This window comes from Dermacentor andersoni, chromosome 5 (assembly GCF_023375885.2).
Source record: "Dermacentor andersoni chromosome 5, qqDerAnde1_hic_scaffold, whole genome shotgun sequence".
NCBI classification, from domain to species: domain Eukaryota; kingdom Metazoa; phylum Arthropoda; class Arachnida; order Ixodida; family Ixodidae; genus Dermacentor; species Dermacentor andersoni.
Window position 1 is genome coordinate 135,385,644 of NC_092818.1, and position 22,239 is coordinate 135,407,882.

Here is a 22,239-nt window from a genome sequence, read left to right on the forward strand (position 1 = left end):
CGTTGTTTTTTGCTAAGAAGAAGCCATCTTTTGCGTCCTTTACCTGAAGCGTTATGAAGATTGTGGGAACCGAGCTTTGCGAAATGAGTTTAGTACAGTGATTGAAAAATGACTGCGTCACCTGGAGTGAAACGCGCGATCAAACTTTATTTCGTTTGACTGTTGGAAACTGCGGTTTATTACGGGGCTCAAATGCGTCCTCGTCGGAACTGGGCCCGCTATTCCGTTATCAAGACCGCTTGGGTGGAGTGTACTTCATAAGATATCACCAGGACTGCGCTGCGAGTTAGACGCGGAAGAGCTGCAATATTGCATTATAGACTGGGTAATTGGGGGCTAAAATGAGATTTGATCGATTGATTGCGTTTTTGGTCACCCATTGCTTTCTTCGCCCCACCACAGGCGACGCGATGCTAGGAATAAGCAACAAGGTATGCTTCTGTGCTGATATAGGCTGCGCATCAAAACGGACAGGTATTACTTTCATTGCTGTACCAAAATATCTGATGCTAAAACGCGTAAGCAGAAAGAAAATGAAAGTGAAAAGGCTGGCTCTGCGCACAGTTATCTAGGCACTGAAGAATTCTGAACAGAAATTAGATGCTTCTGGCATAATGGGATCTTAAGCTAATGTCAGCAATTTAACTCAGCGTGGCACCATCTGCGGGACCACTAGGGCCAGCGCTTCCCTAAGCCTGACAACACAAAGTGCAATGACGATATTATCTCCCTTGGGCCGACGCTGGTTTCGTGACTCTGAGAGGTGGCAGTCGCGGAAACTTCCCCACGCTCTTATTACCTTTTATACTTAAAACGGAGTGAGAGTCCGCCTATGGGTTTTCGGGATTTAAATTGGCCCGCAGGAATAGGCAACTAGTCCGGAAATGATTCTGAACAGCGGCATCAGTGTGACCTCGTTTAAGTTTTGGAACTTCACGTCATGACATTGCAGCGAACCAACTCGGAGTGGCAGTACAGACCTGAGTTCAGTAAAGGGAAAGAAGCAGGGTTATCCTGTTCGGCGATGATCTTAACTGAATCTGCTAAAAATGGCGCAGGTGAAATTGGGAAAGCAGGACGACTGTAATAGTTTTAATGGAGTTTGCAGATGTTCATCCCTGCAAGGAATTTCATGCTTGCTCGGGTTTCCACGAAACAATTGCCGTGCCATGATGATCCCTCCTGTATGGAATCTAGTCTTTATAAATTTTGTTTAGACAACACATTTTTTCGATTTCTCCCAAGCAAGCGATACTCACTGATATTTAATTTATCGACGAGATTGTGAAAAAACAACTCTATTAGATTCTGTACTGTTAGATTATACGAAAGCTATTACATTCTATACGAAAGAATAATGACATGATATTCTCGGAGTTCGTCATATTAGGCCAATGGTTTAGCGCGTAGTTTAGTGAAGGGTCACTAAAGGGTACCAACAGGTTAGATTATTCTGAAGTATTCTTTCAACGCACAATTTCCAACCACTTGGCAAAAAAAAAAAATTGCCTTTTCACAAAAGATACTTAGCGGTTTTGCCCGAAGGGCACTGCATTGAAAGCGATAGCAATATTTAACATAGCGCTGAACTCCTCAGACAGTGTGCTACTTTCACGTTCAGGTGGTCGTTTCACAGCGTGCTGACAACGCTACAAATCTCATGTAAAAGAGCAAATAAGGGGTACTGATGACACAGGCGGGCTCCTCTGATAATAAAGAAACAGAATCTGTTGAAACTTGTTTTTGAATGCCCTTGTACGGACTGAACACCCTCAAAGAACATGCAGGGGCAGTACGTGAGGAAAACTTATGAGGTGCAGTAGAAACGGCGTTCCGGGCAGATATCAGGCATCTCGCAACCCTGGTGGGATGAAGAATGTCGCGACCATTGTTGCTGGCGTCGCACTTCAATGGCGTACGGATGATACAGGAGGAAAACCGTCAGCGTCTGTATCTTGACGCGTACTGTCCGTTACGCTCAGGCCACCGCACGAACCATGGTTAGGTACACACAGTTGCAGAATAGGAGCGCTAGGGTTTGTGCGCGCAACGCTGCTTAAAAGAGACCCTGGCTGAAAGATGCCCACGCTCCGCTGCAGAGACAATTGCGGAGGGTGCGTCTGTTTGGCTTCGTCGTTTTGCAAGCAAACGCCACTGTGCGTTCGTCACGTTCCTACAGACCTCTCCACACGCGAGCCGCCCTTACGCCATCGACACATGAACGACACCAGGACAGAACAGCGGCGGTGCCGCCGAAAGCGTGAACCCTCCTTGCGTGTCCGTGTAATTGCCATCGCAATAAAAACGGAAAGACAAAGCTTGCCGTCTTGAATTGCACACCCTAACTGCAGTGCGGGTACGTCAGTATGACGTCGAATGAAGGTATTGTCGATTGCTTGGGCCATTTTCTTTAAAAAAGTACGGTTGTCATTGAGTCTTTGGTTCATGTTCAAGGCAAGTTATTGATTGTTTAACTAATGTAGAATCCCAACAGACATTGTTTAAATGACCTTGAGTCAGGCGTCATGATATGATGGCGCAGGATTTCAAATCATGCGTTTCGTTGTTCAATCGTTCTTAGAAGTCCGAGACCCCGATGACAGTAGGACTGTCGCATTTCGTATTCCACAAGTTTGGCTTGTCAAGCTACTTTTACTTAACATTCCTATTCAGGGTCCTTTTACTCAAGGAAAACAAATTCACATTTATTTTCTTCTGAAGAACATGAATTTGTATTGATTAATCTAGCTGTCCATTTCCTACACTGACCTCTGATTGATCTCTTTCTAGACTTGATCGAGTGAAGGGCTGTTCCCATTGGGCAAAGAGATGCTCACTACTCCTCAAATAGACCCCTGGGTGACTACTACGACAAACCGTTACGTGAGTGATGTTCCTCTCATGTCATTTAGTGCGTTGCTGAACCTCTCGATTACAACATTATAGCTTATACCGACTAAATCAGTTATTCAACTTTATTCACACGGGTGATCACGAGCTCGTGGTATCGAATCGGCTATTGAGCTAAAGAAACAATTCGCTTTCACTTTGTCCTTGGCGAAGTTCGCAAAGAAAACAGCGAGAGTGCCTGTATATTTGTGTCTGCCGTCCTCTGTTGCTGACTGCTTTCGATGACGGGCTTTCAATCGGCATTGTTATTTCAGTCTTAAGCATACCTAAAGAGCAGTGACAACCACATGAAGCCAAAAAAGTATAGACAAGCAAGGAATTTGGGAAATTCATTGCTGTTTTAATTGAAGTGTATAAACAATAAGGTAAGAGACTTGCTATCAGTGGAAGCCGAATTTTCGTCATTACGTCCACGATGCTCTACTAGTGAGCTACGTTTACGGCTGTACCCACGTAAACTTTCTTGGATATTTTTCTACGTGTACAAAATTTTATACAAGATCTTTCCACGCGTCTTTATCTGTTCGCTTCATGTAGCGGTGACTAACACAAATCGGGCCCCTTTCTATAATTCTCGCTTCCATTAGCACATTAGCATTGAAACAATGCGTGTGCACATAAGACACTTCGCCCGGACCCCTACCCACCACCTCGCAAGTCTCCCAGTAGATAGACCCTACACGACATTCAGTGCGACTATCTTCGCGCACCGTGCCTCTCTCAGGTCAGGTTACACACCTGCGGCAAGGCCTTCCATTCCTCCATGGTGTATGCGCCGTACTCAAGTAAACCTTACACTCCCAGGACTTCAGAAAGAGTCGGACTTGCCATCATCAGCGCTCAAGCAACTAACTTTACTTCTCTTGTACGAGAAATACAGCGACTGCACAAACGTCTACACTGATGGATCAACTACATCAATCAGTGCCGGTGACGCTGTAGATATAATATACCAACAATGAGAATAACCCAGTGGTTCAAGACTTCCCATGTCACTACGTCTACAGCTGCAGAGCTCGCGGCTCTCCGCGACGCGCTTCATGTGATAAAGGCTGAAAGTCCTAGAAAATGGGCAATCTTCTGCGATTCAAGGCCAGCCTTGCAATGTGTGCAGTCATTTCTCCGACATGCAGCTCACGATCAGCTCACGTGCGAAATCATGGAACTTGTCCATCACTCAAGAGAAAAAGGCCATGATATCTCTTTCCAGTGAATAACAGGTCATTGCGGTATCATAGGAAGTGATGACGCCGATAAGGCAGCTCGGACATCAAACCAAGAAGACCGCTGCGTCCCCATTCCTCTCTCAAGGACCGACGCCGCGAGACAACTTGGCATTTTAGCACGCACGATCTCCTTAGCAGAGTGGAACACAGCACATAGAAGGCGCACAAGACTGCACAGACTAAACCCGTCACTTCAACTCAGACCTCCAGCCGGTCTACACCGACGTGAAGCGTCTCTTCTGTGTCGGTTATTGCTTGGAGTTGCCTTCACGCATGCCTACTGAGCACTAATTGGAATGACTGATAGTCCTGCATGTGATGTTTGCGGATGCGAGGAGAACATTGAACACTTATTGTGCCATTGTCCTCAATTTCAAGCACAAAGACAATCTTTGTCCAACACATTGAGGAAATTAGATGATCGTCCTCTGAGTGAACAGACGTTACTAGAGCACCGTCCCGATCAATCATCGGCTCAGAAGGCAGTGAAGGCACATTTATGCTTTTTCAGAACTTCTGGTTTGCGTGAGCGGCTTTAACTCAAGTGCTGTCCGTACACGTATCTACACCTTCTCTCTCCCTTCTCTCGCTTCCCCTTCTCCCTTTCCCCAGGGTAGGGTAGCCAACCAGACTATTGACTGGTTAACATCCCTGCCTTCCTATATTAATGTCTCTCTCTCTCTCTCTCTCTCTCTCTCATTCTTTCACTCACCGTGCTCCTAGCTCTTAATGTCTCTTCTGTTCTTCACTGATTATTCCGCTTTTATGTGCCGTTTATATATTACAGGCATTGCGCCCCTCTTGGTGGTCGTTGCCATCTAGCTTTATTTCTTTTGTCTTCTCTGTGATTGTATTTATGTATACAACATCAATCAATCAATCAATCAATCAATCAATCAATCAATCAATCAATCAATCAATCAATCAATCAATCAATGATGAATGAATCATTTAACATGCCTAGGAACAGTTCAAAAGTCTCAGTGCTGCACCCTCCCCCTTACGCAAACATAAAAACAACTACAGAGGAATATAATAATAATAATAATAATAATAATAATAATAATAATAATAATAATAATAATAATAATAATAATAATAATAATAATAATAATAAATAATAATCAGATATGGCCTTTAAAACAGTAGCTTCTTGTGTGCTGTCATTAGCTCGTACGTTGTTCTTCGAAGATGGAGTAACCAGGCATAGCTTACTGAGAGCTTACAGACTTTTAGGCAGGTCTTTCACGCACCTAATCGTCTCCAGACTGCTTCGTTCTCTTGAACACTCACCGCACACACCAGGTATAGTGATATTCGAAAGTACCATAAACTGCTGTCATAAAAAAACTCGACCTCCTAAAGGGAGCCAAACATGCAAATGATCTCATTTCTTTGCTGAAACTGGAACGGAAGAAGCTTTCAACGAGACTCTTTAGCCAAACATTTACAGCACCGCGGGAAATTATGCCGAGCCATAACTAGCGTGCAACCTAACTAGCAGCACACTTTGAGCCTTTCACTTGTTTGTCAGGTTGATGTTCTTGTTTCGTTGATGGAGTGTTCGCTAGGCGCTTCCGGTGTGCTCGCTAACTAAGTGGGCGTGCTTCCGGATGCCCTAAGCAACTGGGAAACTTTTGAGTGTAGTTTTATTGCATTGTTGCTACTCTCTCTAGCATCAGAAAAAGAAAAAAAGATTGCCCCCTTTCTTTAGTCGGCTGCTCTTTCAAGATACCCATGCATAAGGTTTGAGTGAAAACATGACTAAGAGAAAAACAGAAAGAACAAGACTGAGAAACTCTGTACGAGCAGAGAAGAGTATTATAACCGTGGCCTGGTATTGAAACTTTAGTAGGGGTGCGGCCTTCAGTGAGGTCGCCATTAATGTGCGAAGATCAGGGGGATGAGAAAGTAAACCCGCAACGTTCATCGCGTTTCTTCCCATCTCGCTGCTCTCGATGGCAGAAAGCAACGTTGCTAATGGATCCCACGACCATCTCTTCTTCGGGGTCTTCCGGATTCCATTGTGACAAAAAAAAGAGTCGGTCGTTAAATATACTTTGGTTTTCTTACTGCTGCGGCTTCTTTGGTGGCATTGGGGGGCATGAAGGTACCACTGTGATGCTCAAAAAATCCCATTGCTCATCGTCTGTCCCTTATCGGAATGCATCACGTGGTAAATTTGGCAACTTCTTTATGTGACGTTGGGCTGTTTAGGCAAACATTCAGAAGGCTTAGGTGACTGAGGGTTCAAGTTGTATTCCCAAGTTTAAAATTTGGTTCGACCTAACACACCAAAATTTCTGAACACGGTACCAATCCACAGGCGGCCAAATTGAACCATAGCACTTACCTGGAGCGTCTTCATAGCCTTTGTCGCTTCGAGAGTTAGCATAAATAAATAAATAAATAAATAAATAAATAAATAAATAAATAAATAAATAAATAAATAAATAAGCAAATAAATAAATAAATAAATAAATAAATAAATCCTCATGAGGGGCAGTAATAATGTGCCTTGTAATCCTTCATGTTGACTGCATATTCTGAAAAAAAAAATAGCCCTACATTTCAACGTCATAACGCGACCACAAACGTTATGCCCGAGTAATGCTATATAATATTTGACCAACGCGTTAATTTATTCATGGTGCCATGAAGCGCGGAGTGCACGTTGGCTAGCATGTGCAATGGAAGGCACGTATAGATAATGATTTCCAGTTTAGACGTTCTGCGCCCTCGGTTTTTAACACGATGCGTGAAGTTTCAGTTGCGATGGATATTAATGCACTACTCGCCAATGTGCCTAACAAGACATGAAACTATCAAGTAACTGTTCCTCAAAAGGCCAGTAACCGTTCATTCGAGGCTAAACGATATTTCAACTAAAGTTGTTAGCCTAGCATTGTGAATTAGGAATGGAAGAAATTAGGGCGAATGAACTGCGATGGTGGAGAGATGCGAGAAGCTAGAGCCTGTCACATACATATTTAACGCATGAATCTTTTTTCAGTTTTATGCAGTTCAATTGGGACAACAGGGATCCGAAGTAAAATTAAGGGAGCGAATGCCCCTGAGAGACAGGACATTCCAAAGAATCAAACATTTCATCTTCTTGGTATTGGTACGTTGAAAGTCGTAGGTAGTTAAACAAATATTGCTTGATCTTATACGTGAATTTGGCTTTCATTTGTAAGCCGTTGATTCCCATGAAAAATGGAAAACAAAATGTGCGTACCTCTTTCGTAAATGGCTTTTGTGAAAACAAGAAAAAAAAAAAAAAAAGAAACGCCAGCCGGCCGCTGCCCGCCATGGGCCCTGCAACCTTAGCGGTCTTCGATCTTTCCCTTTATTATCTCTCTATTTCTCGCTCCCCTTACTCAAGGCGCTGAGCCATGCTGTAAAAAGCAGCGGCCTCTACGTCTCACAATCTCTCTTTCGTTGCGACAAAAGCTGACTGTTTTTGACGCTGCTGGTGGCACTCGTTATAGTGTCAACATAGTGAGACGCCTGATGGCGGTCAGGGCGCTGTTCCTACTGGGCAGCAGCAGAATCCTCGCAGGATGCGTTGCACCAACATGCCTCCCCCGCGTGTTGATATAATGAACACCGTCTAGGGGAGTGCAAGTGTAGTGCTGTAACTTACCATCGCTGTGAACGTTTCGCACATCGAGCAAAGCTCCGAATCTATCTGAACACATCAACATCCCATTACGCAATATTTTCGCAAACAATATATTTCCGCAATAGCTATTACGCCTCGTTACAAGTCAACTTTTATGCGATAATTCTTTGATTAGCAAAGCCTTATTGACTGGGTTTGAAACTGTGTCGGAAAGACAACGCGAACTTGGTATTTTCTTTTTTTTTTTCTTTTGCGAAGGAAATTGTTCCTACATGTAACAATCATCTGTGAACAGCTACAAAGAGCTATAGATCCATACTTGATTGCGAACAGTCGCAAATGTACTTGAAACGTCATCTACGGAAATCGCAATTTGTAATGCAAATAACACTTCGGAAATTTGGGATAGCTCTGTTTATGTAGGCCACATACTATTTGCTGTGTATAAGCTCAGTTTCTAGCCATGTTATACACAGCCTTATAAACGGGGTACCAAAACCTACGAGCTTAATGAATATCGTATTCGGGCCTCGTGCTTATTCCTTGCAACCATTGTTTTAGCCATTGTTCAGAGTTTTCCAAACTCCTCGAAGGCTTTAGTTCGTAGCGTGGTCTCAGACGACAAAGGCATGTAATTGTCATCCTTCTTCAAAAAAATAAAAAAAAAAAACTAAACAGTAATGATATCGAAATTTGCTATCAAGAACATTCACTACGAGTCATTCTCGACTGAGTGGTTGTTTCGTCAAGACTGAGAAGTCAGAGTGGCTGCGATGATAGATTTAGTCTGTCTGTTGCTGGAGAGCAGAACTGTTGGGAATAAATTATATTTGCCGGCCACGTGGGCAATTTGGACGAAAACTTAGAAAGAATCAATTTTCGACATATCAACAAGACAAAAGAGATGGCTCGCCTCTCTCCGCTCCAATTCTCCAGTTTCTATAACCAAGTTGCATCAGCGCACTAAGTGTTTCTTTTTTCCACCTTTAAGAGAGTGATAGTCCAGATTGCGAGAAATGGAACCCATTGTTGAATGACAGGAGCTATTCACCTTGAATGGCAGGTACAGTCTAGTGCAACTAAAGGCGAAAATGAAGCTTCTAGGCAGTTCCCAGGAATCTGCTTTCTTTGAAGCCGGGTTGCCCGTATGGGCAGACAATTTACGCTCCACCTACGCTATGTGTCAATGCCCCTGACTTTTCAGCCGCACAAAAGCAAGATGAAAAGCATGGCAGGTACCGCTTGGAACTACTGTCTAGATTATCAATGTGGAGCACGTGGACACAGATAAAAGAACTACAGAAACATCCAAGATGTTAGAATCGCTGGGAAGCGGTTACTTAAATGCTATAGAAATATATGAAATGTCCAATATTGTCTTTCTTGTCATCTGTTGAACGTGTAATGTCATGCAGTATTTATGTTAATGTACCCTACCGGTAATAACATCTATGTAATGCAATGTTTATGTCTATGGGCTGCACCTCCCGCACTCTCACTTCGCAAAATGATGGTAGTAGTATGAGAACATAAAGGATGGAAGTGGGAATGGATGACCATTGCGTTGGTTTTCGAAGGGTAATGAGGATAGCTGCTGGAAATATTTCTTCATTTAGTTAACAGCATCCTTATTAGAGGACATAATACTCACTATTGTCAGCAGATGCAATTTTGTGCAACAGAATTTTAGTTACAAATTTATACTTCACACCCGAGTCAGTAATCAACAATGCGCCAGTGTTCTTACAAACAATGCTGGCCTTATACACCAAAAGACGTTATTAAGCAGGTACGCAAACAAACTAGCTATGGAACCCTGCATTATTACGGGTACCGAACTGAACAGCCGTCGGATTAAGGGAAGGATTAATTAAGCAATATCTGGTGACACGACGTCACAGGTAATATCTGGTAGGCTACGTATTTAATTCAAGAGGCGTCTGACGAATAGGTATCAAGCGCGAATCATACCATTTGAGTCTATTTCGGCGTCACTCAGGTTAGGCATTCTGTAATTATTGGTTCAGTCAGCACGTCGAAATAACGTTAATTGATATCGGGATAAGGCATGGAATCGTTATAAAATTTCCTGGTCGGGATTGGAAGCCGATGAAAATAAAGACGGATAACGAGGCTGTCAAGAACAGGAACGAGTGGAGGATAGAAGAGAGTGTGTTCGGGCTGGACTGAGAGTGATGCCTTCACGTGTGAAGAGAAGGCAGGCGTGGAAATCTACCACACCTCGATCAGTCTTCTTCTTTTCGCCTGACATATTAGGCCGCACTTCTGGCAATAGTTCTTGCTTTACGGAAGCTACCCCTTCATGCTACAAGAGTTGTTATCGTCAAAGATTCTCTTTCTGTAAGCAGAGCGCTTTACGCGTCTACCGATTCGACAGCTTTGAACACGTTTATTGATTAGCTCCGCTCCACTTGCGTTTAGTCCATGTAGTATGGGTGCCAGACAGCCAAGACATTCATCTTAATGAAATAGCCGATTCTTTAGCACAAGCTTATTTAAATGGTCTGGTGATATCTGTCTCGCACGCAACTGCGCATATCACTGCGGCTAGATATAGGCAGTTTTGTTTGACCACAGAACGAAAAAGCCTCTCATTAGAAAAATCTACACTCTATGCATCTCACTTATTCTCTGAACCGACAATGGTGTCATAACTGACAATTCTAAATAACATTTACAGGGCTTTGTTGCCGTATTCCACCACTTAATTTTTACTCGCATCCCCCTTATGCTACCTCTGCAATGAGCCAGAATCCATCAATACTTTTTTACTTTTGTGTCGGTGGTTTTCTGCTAGATAAAAACGATGCTTAAAAATTCTGTTTCGAAATCTAGGCTTACCTTTATGCACTGCGGTCATACTTATACTTGGAGCAACGCTATTAGAATACAGTCACAGGAACGTTTGCCGTGCCAGTTACAATTTCTTCGGTGACACAAGAAGGTTGCCTCGTTACTATTTCCCATTTTTTGTTATTGATTTATTTCTTCTGCAATAAATTATGAGTTTAAAAAGTTGAAATGGCGCTATCAAAATGTCACAGATTAGCATCGCAGCAGGTGTGCGCACCTCGGCACACACTATGTGGGCTTAGTGCGTGCGTGATTGCACACGTCACGTCGCAGCCATCTCGCTGACTGGTGTGTGCGTCATAGGGTGGCGCACGTGACAGTGAGGAGGATGTGGCGCCAGGTCATGAATGCATAAAATGAGCGCGTTGATGACGTTCCGAGCTCTACAAATGGTATAATGCTTTCGCATTACCACACGTCAGCAGTCTTGGCCAAGACGGCGATACTGCGCATTCTCCGCGCGCAGCACCCGGATCCGCGCGTTGTTGCAGGTACGCCCCCTCGCCTCCTCCCCCGCGCGGGTCTCTCCCGCTGGGACCGCTCGTTTCTCCTTCGGCTGCGCGTCGGCTGCTACAACACGGCCGCCAGAATGCACAGACTGCACGGAAGAGGCAGCCCCGCGTGCTTGGATTGCGGCGAGGAGGAGACGCTTGAGCACCTTCTGCTCCGCTGCCCTGCCTTCGATGTTGAGCGCACTGCGCTATTTGCATTATACCGTCGTGTGGGACTGTCCTGTGACTCGGAGGGGGCACTTCTCTTTCCGGCAGCCCACCCTTCCATTGTCAAGAAAGTGCTTCCTGCCCTACTCGACTTTTGCTGTGACACGCAGCTGAAAGCGCGGCTGTAAGCCCCGCATTGCTTCTTCACCCTTCTTGTTATTTTTTTTTTCGCCTTATTTTCCTTTTCTCCCTGATCTTTTTCTCCCCACTCCCCTTTCCCTGTGCAGTGCTGTTGAGGTGTCCTCCTCTGAGAGACAGTTAAGGCACTGCACTTCTCTCTTCCTCTCCTTCAAAAGTCATTACACACAGGTGTCTGCCGAGATTTAAGTTTATTAATTGCTGTGGCGCCATGTGTTGTTGCCCAGAAAAGCGAGCGCGTGCGCTCTGCGCATTGACGACACAGTCGGAGCGGCGGCGGTGGTTGTCGGTGACTAGCGATGAGGAGTGCGCACGCTCCTGCGGCTCGCGAGGACAGCCGCGCAAGTACGTCACCGCGAAAGAAGCGCGTGCCGCTGCGCCTTAGCGGCACGCGTGTACTTCCCATTGCGTCTCGGTATGTCTTGCAAGAAGTCTAGCCCCGATTGCATACCTTAATGTATACCAATATGTCTTACAATGTAACCTGACTCCGACTGTATAACTTTATGTATTACCAAATGTGCAGCAGGCTTTCGACTTCTTGTGTTCCTAGAGTGTAACACCTGACGAATTTTTGTCTCGTTCGCCGGTATAACTCGCCAGTCTGAGGTGAAGGCATGGCCGTATTTATTTTGCGTCGGGACGTTGACACCTAGCCCAGTGCAGTGCTGAAACTCCTGGAGATATGGGCGCAGTGCGAATGCCATGCGAATCAGCATGCGACGTAGATGCACCAAGGCGTTGCTTGTGCGAAGAAGCACATAGTGCTACGCATTGTAATTGTCCCACGCGAGGCTGTAAGATTGAGATAATTGAGAAACGCCATTGTTCCCGTGCGCAAGCAACAACAGAAATGAAAGTTACACAGTCGCTGAATCCAACGAGTCCACATCTCTAGAAGCCACAGATCCGGCCGCAGTAGCCGTAGCTATTGACAAGGCAATGCCAATAGTTCGCGAGCGACTTTTCAACATGTTTGCGAAAGTAGTACAGAGATGCTAACTGCCACATTCAACAGCCTCCGACAATCATGGTATTGTGTTGCTGCCCCTACTTTAACTAGTATCTCTGCTCAACATTCGAAAGAAACAAACTTTGACAGTCAGCCAGAAAATGAGTGTGACACTTTCGTTACTCTGCTGTCAGCGACTGTCGGACTCAGCCATTTATCTGGACACCTGAGGCTGGGAACCATCAGCAATAGACGTCAGTTCCCCATTGTCTCCCACTGGTTCTCCCAATTCTAAGGCGAAAAAAGGAAAAAAAAGAAACAGTAGGATGCGTTGCGTTGTGCTCTGGAATCGTCCATGCTAGGATCGCGATAGCGTCAGTAGGAGTTATATAATGGAATTGCCTGTCTAGATACTTCAGATACGTTGACCTACTTTGTCTATTTTATAACCTAATTCGAGATGTTATTTTACTTCAAGAATCATGACTTTCGTCAAATTAGCGATTTGCCATTAATAATTTTCGAACATTTCCTTTAGAACGCCTTGGTAGAGGCGGAGGGCTGCTAGCATTAGTTTTATAAAGAAAAATTATGTGTATGTTTGAACGTGTGTGTTGATGTTGCGAACCTTTAAGGTTAGGTTTTTTACTGCCTGGTTGCGCTGCGTTTACAGTGATTAATGCGCAATTCCCGAACGGAGTCAAGTGCACTGATTACCTGGATTCGCGTTCCCTAATTTGTTCAAATGCAATGCTCCCGGCAGGAGATTTTAATTCTCACCACACGTCTTTGGTAATGAAAACGGATGTTTGTGGAAAGAGGTTGTTGAATTAGGTGAACGATGACATTTACAGAGTGACGATTCAGGTTCAATAACTTTTGTAGGTGGACAGTTCTCATCTGCAGTTTACCGTTATATCTGGCAGTTCGCAGTCAAACTGATTTTGGTGGAATGAAGCTTGTACACGGGCTTGTAAGAGAAGAAAAGCGGCGTGGAAAATTCTCCAACATAATCATTCAGCGAAAAATTGGACTGACTATAAGTTCTATGCAGCTCTGTTTAAAATACCTGTAGCAATAGCTAAAGGTATACAAAAAACAAAAACAAAAGGAACTGCATTCGTCTTTGTCAAAACCAGAAGAGCGGCACTTTCTGTTTTACGGAGAAAAAAATCTCTACAACATTCTGTATGGTCACATTCCGCTGCTCTATCCCCCAAAGAAGCGGCGGCTTCACTAGATGTTATCGTTAACGGGCTTGGAGCACGCTTTTCATCGCAGTTTCTTAGACCTAGGAGATGTATTAGTTCGACAGTTGAGTTTGTTGAACCATGAAGAAATTAGATGATGGCATCTTTAATGCACATCATGCGGCTTCTGGACCAGACTGTATCACAACAGCTGTGTTTAACGGTTATTTAACTCTGTACCTAATGCGCTTTTGAATATAATTAACTGTTCACTTCGCTATACGTAGATCGCGGATTCTTGTAAAATTTCAATAATTTTCCTTTTAAACATCAAGACCTCGGATATGTTTTGGATAACATTCGGCCAATTTTCCTTACAACGAATCCAGTCAAAATAATAGAAAAACTAATTTATTTCCGGCTCAATGAATTCGCTTCTTCTCAAGGTATACTGTGCTGAAGACAAATATGATTTAGGCCTCAATGTTCCGTGTGGTCAGCTCCCGTTCACTTAAAAAGCCGTATTAGACTCGCAGGAGTATCAGGGGACGTATTAGCTTTGGTAATTTTAGATATTGCAAAAGCTTATGACAGCGTTGAACATGTGATTTAATTTTTAGATTAGCGAGTTGTGTTGTGACAGGCTATAGTGACGTGGACAGAAGAGTTCCTTTCTGAAAGACATTTCTTTTGTTTCAAGGATGGGGTTACATTAGGTACGCATAAACAGACGAGAGGCGTACCACAGGGATTAGTTCATTCTCCGCTTTTGTTTAATATTTTGTTATCTTCTGTCCCAATGCAGAAGGATGTGCAACTCTATCGCTGTGCTGATGACATTGCATTTTCCCCCTCATCACGGGATATCAATACGTTACACCAAATTTTGCAATCTTATTTGTCTGCACTCGAGTCCTGGTTGGACCGACTCTCTTTTTCCTTTAACGTCAAAAAGTGCTCGTTACTTGTGTTTCTATTGTCAAATACCATTTGCATTTCTCTTCATTATCAAACTGAGCCAATACCGCAAGTTGCAGCTTTAAAGTAGTTATGAATAACATATGATGGCGCACTAAACTGGCAGTAGCAAATGGAAAGAAACGCTAGTAAAGAAGAACGTGAAATAGGATCGTTTCGCGGTTTCAGTTATATAAAGACGGGCATCCGTAGGGCTACGTTACTGATCAGTTGTAAGCGTTACGTCGGCCCCATTCTCGAGTTCGGCTGTCTTGTTTCAGGATGCGCAGCACACAAGCTAAGACCTTTGATACTAATAGAAAGACAAGCACTACGTGTTTGTCTTGGACTGCCAAGTTTTGTGGCTAAGGATGTGCTTTATCTGGAGGCTGGAATTCTTCGGAATGAGTCCAGACTTAAGCAACTTACTGTCCTTAATTTTCTAAAACATTACGATGCATCCTTTTCCCATTTACGATCCGTTTTCATCAATTCTCCTGATTCATTTCTCTTTAAGAACATGCTAATGGCATTATCGACAAGCATAAATTGTTTTTGTTCAGACCCTGTTATCAAAAATTAAGTTCGGCTACCATGCCTAATCTCTCCAAAAACGAATTCATTAACGTTGAAACTGATTTTTCATAATATTTTTTTTAAACGCACAAAGCTTCTTTCAGTGCGCATACTTGAAGGTCTCATTTAATGTCATCTTACTCAATTTCCGTCCCACTTGGTTATTTGGACGGATGCAACACAAAATTTAGAGAAGGCCGGAGTTGGCAATTTTTCAAATCAGCCTTACTGGTCTTTTGCTTTCCGTCTCGCTGATTATAGACGAATATTTCTTCCCGAAATTGTGGCAAATATTCTTGCCATAGGAAAATAGGGTCCACAGAAATCTAAAGTAATAATTCTTACCGATGCGCTTTCGGTTTGTACACATTACACTTCTAATATTCGGTCACACCTGCTCAATATATTTCGACTACTGCACCAGACAATTTGTCTGAAGTCCGCTTTTCCTGGGTCCCCGGTCATGGTGAAATTGTTTTAAATGAGTCAGCTGACTCGCTCGCATCATCGTCACTAAATCACCCAGTCATAAATATTCTTGCTGATTCCGCTTTTATAACAGATGCTAGATTTAAACGCCTTTAATTCTAAAGTGTTATGAGTCATCCCTACATTCCGCAGATGATTTTCTACATCTAAATTCCCGTGTGGAACACGAGCAAATGCCATTCACAACAATGCGAGGTGACCTTACCGAGCTTCCGTTGTAGAGTTCGCCGCCTAAATTTCTACCTTCATAGATCTGGTTTATTCATAACTAACCTCTCCTCTTTTTGCAATGAACCGGGAACTATAGACCATTTCCTTCTTCCAAATAGCCGTGCTTCCCAAGTCATCGGTGGTGCCACTTGTCATGCTCGGAATGAGAAGCGAATGTCGGCAACAAGTTCAAATCAGGTCGCTTTCCACCGTGGATGACCGTCTCTACTTATTAAAGATATGTCAGCATCTCAGATACACCACCTGATGTCGAAACCACATGTCAGACAAACCAATCGGTTATGAGAAAAGTGCAGTGTAACCCAATTTCTATGAATCATTGCGAGACCGCAATTTAACAAAGATTGACTGAATGTGATGAACTGCTTGCGAAGCCACACTGCAGTAATGATGAAGAAATCAAACCAGAGTATGTTTCTCGTTAAGGCAAACATTATTTTTGTCCCTATGCTTGTAAATGGACGGAATATGACGGCGCTCGTGGACACTGGCGCATCAATCAGCATCATAAATGAAAACGAAAATTGTAGACGAGGTGAACATTACGACTCGAAAGTCGGTTCGAGTCTACAGTTATGATGGAGCACCGCAGGAATCTAAACGATGGACGGACGCAAAGGTCCAGTTTGGAGGCCACGAGATCAGGACAAAACGTATGGTATAGCCTTGGGTTGAGATTAATTTTTTCTTATCAAGACCAAACATGAAGCTTTTAAAGATTAATATATTGTGGAATGACGTGATCACTAAATAAACTAAGCAGAAACGAAACAACCATCCGGAAAACAATAACTATGTCTTGTTCTGAAGATGCTGCGTCGAACTTTCCAGAATTAATATGTCATCGTCATCATCATCATCATACTTATCATCATCAGCAGCAGCAGCATCACCATCATCATCCTGGTTACGCCCACTGCAGGGAAAAGGCCTCTCCCATACTTCGCCAACTACCCCGGTCATGTACTAATTGTGGCCATGTCGTCCCTGCAAACTTCTTCATCTCATCCGCCCACCTAACTTTCTGCTGCCTCCTGCTACGCTTCCTTCCCTTGGAATCCAGTCCGTAACCCTTACTGACCATCGGTTATCTTCCCTCCTCATTACATGTCCTGCCCATGCCAATTTTTTTTTCTTGATTTCAACTAAGATGTCATTAACTCGCGTTTGTTCCCTCTACCAATCTGCTCTTTTCGTATCCCTTAACGTTACACTCATCATTCTTCTTTCCATAGCTCGTTGCGTCGTCCTCAATTTAAGTAGAACCCTTTTCGTAAGCCTCCAGGTTTCTGCCCCGTACGTGAGTACTGGTAAGACACAGCTGTTATACACTTTTCTCCTAATAATAACCTATATGAATTAATATGTATAGGCATATATCCCCCCCCCCCCCTACAACTGCTATAGAAGTTCCATTTGAGTGGCGAGATGTGTACGTTGTGAGGAAAAAGCCGTATAGCCTAAGTCGAGACAAAAATTACTGGCCCAAACAAGAGCTTCACGGAAAACTAAATTCTCGTAGTATTAGACCATCAACTTCAGCGTTTGCTTCACTAATAACCATCGTACTCAAGGAATGCAGATCACTCTGATTATGCACGGACTACTGATTAATTAACAAGTAAATGGAACACTTCCCTCTTCCAATACCACGTAGAGAAGAAATCATCGATGAGATGGGTGGATGTAAGTGTTTCTAAAGAATAGACCTATGTAAAGGATACTGGCAGGTGTCCTTAAAAGAAGAAACGAAGAAGTCATAACATTTGTTACACTGTTTGACATATACGAGTACAATAGGCTACAATTCGGGTGTAAAAATTCTGGAGCCTGGTTCCAAAAAATGATGAATTTGGTTCATAAAGGCTGTGTAGGAAAGTTCAGCAGCTTCCCCGTTGATTATATAATCGTGTACTCGAGAACAAGGGATGACCACGTCATCCACTTATCGGAAGTCCGTGAAGCACTCAGTCAAGCAAGACTGAAAAATAATATCAAGAAGAGTGAGTTAGTTTGCCAGAAGGTTGTTTTCCTCGGCAGGGATTTCGATGGAAGAACGAAGAGCCCCAAAGAGGACAGTCTGCGACGGATCTTGCAACTCGTCAAACCATACGACTTGCACTATCTCCGAGTATGCCTAGGAGTTGCAGGGGACTGCCGAGCATTCCTTAAAGACTACATTACAAAGACAAGCTGCCTGACAGCTTTAACGCAAGAATGCCTTCCTTATATATCGCCCGAAGAATGCGAACGTTGCTATGTTGAACTCGTTAGGATCATTTCGTCAGACTCAATACTCACATTACCAGACTTTAATTTGCTTTTCGAATTGTATACTGACACTTCAAATTATGGAATTGGCACTGTTCTATAACAGCGAGACTTGTGGAAGCCCAGCGGGAGGGAACAAGTGATTGGGTACATCTGCTACAATCTTTCAAAAGCACACGTGAACTACACTACTGCAGAAAAAGAGACACTCGCCGTGGTCATGGTTATAACATGTTTCAAGAGCTACTTGTAAAGGCGCACTTTTAAGCTCTACACTGATAATTAAAAGCCTTGACACATCTCATTCAACTAGCTCAGCCTAAAGGAAAGTGGCCCGATGGATCAGCGAGATCCAGTAATTCACCCTCGAAGTGATGCATCACCCTGGGTTAAATAATCAGGATGCTTATGTGCAGTCGAGACTTCATGGATCCCAAGTTGCGAGCGCAGAATGCGTAAACTTGACCAAGCCATGGGAGGGAACACAAGACTTAGAAGTGACGAATGGCCGGCTACACTCATGTCACTATGTTTCTTTTTGAGATAGCAAGAACATGACAGAAGCTGTCTGCATTAAAAAAAAATGAAGTTAATGTGACGCAATTTGGTGTTATTACAGACTTCGGTGATTATTCACAACTGTACGCAATGGGTGAGTGTATATATGCAAATGGTTGTCCAGTATATCACTAACTTGGCGAGATATTACGCCAGATTCTCGCTAAATCTCCTAATCAAATTTTAGCTTACCAACGCAAGCAATAAGAACAATGGTAAAGCTATCCGAAAGGTTAGTGTATGTAAAAGCTTTACCTTTCTAGAAAGTTGCAAGTATGCTTACAGTTAAATATAGTATAAGTTTTTTAAAACTCGTGAGGAGATAATGGAACGGGCCGCAGATGGTAATTACATGAGGATAGCTTACTGCGAGAGCCGCTGATTTATATTTAATTACTCGAACAACATCACCTCAATTGCTCACAGACCTTTACGTTCATTTTGTCTCCATTAAGTTTGTTGAAGGATAGCCTTTTGTATTCGTAGGGTGCAACAAGAATCATTTCAAGTGTGAGCTTTCATTCCCGCTGCATATTCAAAACTAAATAAGTAATACAGATAAAACTAATCCATTCAAAAGGTCACATAACACGAAACCCACGTGCGCCTCCATTAGCGCGAAGTGGGAAGTTCAATATTTACACGGCCCTTGCACCGGCACTTAGATCGCGGCTTCGAAGAACTGGTGAAACTTAGGCAGGCAGCGTTACGTTAAGGTCAATCCTCTTGCGCAATTTGAGGTTTTTCTCGCCGGCCTCCACAAACGAAGACATCCAAGTCTACATCGTGCCCGTCACTTACTCTCCAGCTCTCGCAAAAAAGAAGATTGAATATACTGGGCCTTCGCGGCAGTTTGTGGACACGCGGTGCACGGAGAAATAGTGAACTCATCTTACGCAACGGTACATTGATCCTGATCTTCTTGGGAAAACAAGAGAAGTCTGTATTTTCGAGTGGTATTCTGTGAGAAAGTAATTTTTGTGCGATTTTCTGTTTGCACGTTTGCTCTTGATTCGTCTCAAAGCAGCCAGAAAGAAGGCGGGTGACAACAATTCACTTTTCAAAATGTCATATGCGAGCAAGCTATTGCAACATGCTTTTCAGTTTGCCTATGTAAGACGTGATGGCCCTTCAATGCTACATTCAGAAAATTTGCGATATGGCGTCGTTTCGATCAGCAGTATAAGGTCGGCCACCTCAACCGGCTGCCTACTACCGAGACATACACCAGTGAAAACGAAGTCCGTTTGCTAACATACCCTATAATCGAGGTGGTGCATGAACTTGACTTAGCGCTCGTAATCTGGGCGCATAAATATCTTTTTGGTGAACGGATGCACTCGGAAATGATGTCATCTAGGCGTAAATAAAATGTCACTAGCTCTACATGAACAGGAATTTTCATTTGTGCATTACTTATTTTTGTTATGCAATTTTAGGGCTAAGAAAAGCCTAACGAACTTTTGAGAAGCCTAAGGAAGGGGCATAATTAAATAGGTTTGCCTCTGGGCTTATGTTAAATCACACATATTAATGAAAAAAGTTAACATCGTGCATAAGCAGTGGATAAGGTAACTGAATGAGCACGGAGCTCTTCCACTCTACACTATAGCTCTAAACACAATGAATTAAAGTGACCACTTTTGCTTAATAGACGCTGCAAATTTCTTCATTGTTTCCACAGCAAGTTAACTAGTTAACACGGTACTTAAAACAAATCAAGCGGCACGAAATAAGCACCAGCAGCGGCTGCTTTGTGGACTGCTGTGTTCCAAAGCTGACTAAGGAGAGCTCGAAATTTCTTCTCAAGTGAACAATGTTTAATAAGAAGCAACTCAAATTGTTAGTACACTTGTTTTTACGAACTGAGGCTATTTGTCGCATATCGAAATACGCTGTGGGTAGTTCGTAAATATTATAATACAAGAGTGCGTCACTGAGAAAAATAAAGTAATACAGAACAATGGCATGCCACACCCGCGAACGAACTACAGCAAACAAATATTATCCTTCACTATCCCAGTGCTACTGAATGAACAAAAGGCCACAAGAACGATATCAGACGATATCAGAATCTAATACTTCATTATTGCTTTTACCACATGACATCGTGTGACCGTGCTTACGCTTTTGGCCTGTGTTTACTTTCTTTGGTTGCTTCTTGTCTGACACATATCACGTCCAGTGTTAACAGGGCTTGCTCACGTATTGAAGCTTTTCTGACTTAATACGCGGATTACTTGTCTTCGTTTATGTGTGACATGTAAGTACACGTTCAGCATAAGCAAGTTAAATCATGGTGACTGTATAAGCTTCATTCTAATGTTTTTATGGCCCGTACACTTCTTTGTACTCACGTACATTTGATGTTGATTAACGTTTGATTTTACTCTACAAAAAACAGTATTTATTTACACCGGTGAGGGAGTAGCCTTTGTTTTCTATGTGTTAAGAAAGGCTTCCTCTAAAGATAATGCGCTTCTGTAGCCTTGTGGTGATTGCTAAATATACAAGATCCGATGGCCAGCCTCATTCCTCAAGGTTCCTTGCGGCCTTTCGCAGTGGATCTCACGGGGTCGCTGTACACATCTTACCCTCATTTATGCTGCGAAATTCCGGGGAATGCGGGAGATGGAAATTCAAGACGGTGAGCAAAAGGAGAACAAGGGGAAAGCAGGAGCCTGCTTTCACCTTGTTCTCCTTTTGCTCATCCTCATTTATGTTGTAAGTTGAGGCGGCGAGTTAACTTTAAGATCTTCAGACACGAGTGCGATCCGGTGATTGGCAACTATGAATCGCTGCCTATGCTAGAAAAGAATAGGTCCGTCCTTTTGGCCGGGCAATAGGATGTATGCGACACAGTTTCCCGATACAGAAACGCCGTTAGGGCACATAAAGTTGGCCCCATCTCTGAGTGTATGCTCACCGAAAGTGGCACAGCAGATTATGCTCACTCTTTTCAGTAGTGCGCTTAGTACGAATCTTGCGATTCATCGATGCAACCAAGGGGCTATATAAGAATAGAGATTGAGAAACAACTGTACAGTGGCTATAAAGTTAAACTCGCAAGGCTAATAGGTCTAGATGTGCGCAATAAAAGGAACCGTTTAGTACGCCCGTTTTTTAACGAAATTTCTTCCTGCTTCTGGTCGTATATATACCTCACATGCAAGGCTCATATTAGTCCGAATATCTAGTGAACCGGTGTTTACTGCAAGAAGAAAGTGCCCTTTCTTGGGAATCTGAAGCATTAGCCACGTGGGTTAGACAGTTGTCGAGCCAAATTTTTTTTAAAAGATGTGATTGTTTATCTGGGTTCCTCTTATGTTCAATTGGCAGAACAAGACAACAATGCTGGAATTTAAATAAAGACAACTTGCGTAATATGTCCAGCACGGCTGTTCCTTTAGGAAACTTGACCGGAGGTGTAGTTGAATATAAATGCGAAGAAGATGAATAATAATAACAAAATGACCTTGATAAATTTTTAGCGCACTATGTTATTGTTTATTCCTTTGAATAT

The 22,239-nt window shown here is 43.1% G+C and overlaps 1 protein-coding gene across 3 annotated transcripts in view; it reads left to right on the top strand.

Moving 5' to 3' along the window:
* LOC126532098 (solute carrier organic anion transporter family member 4A1-like) overlaps positions 1-22,239 on the top strand; it is a 175,803-nt gene that overhangs the window by 67,237 nt on the left and 86,327 nt on the right. Inside the window, exon 7 of one of the 3 annotated variants that reach the window (XM_055071041.1) lies at positions 2,791-2,883. The exons of the other annotated variants lie outside the window; for them this stretch is intronic. Coding sequence (XP_054927016.1) covers positions 2,791-2,796 — 6 coding nt within the window. The 3' untranslated portion in view covers positions 2,797-2,883. The remainder of the gene's footprint in view (positions 1-2,790; positions 2,884-22,239) is intronic. 3 annotated transcript variants of the gene reach the window in all.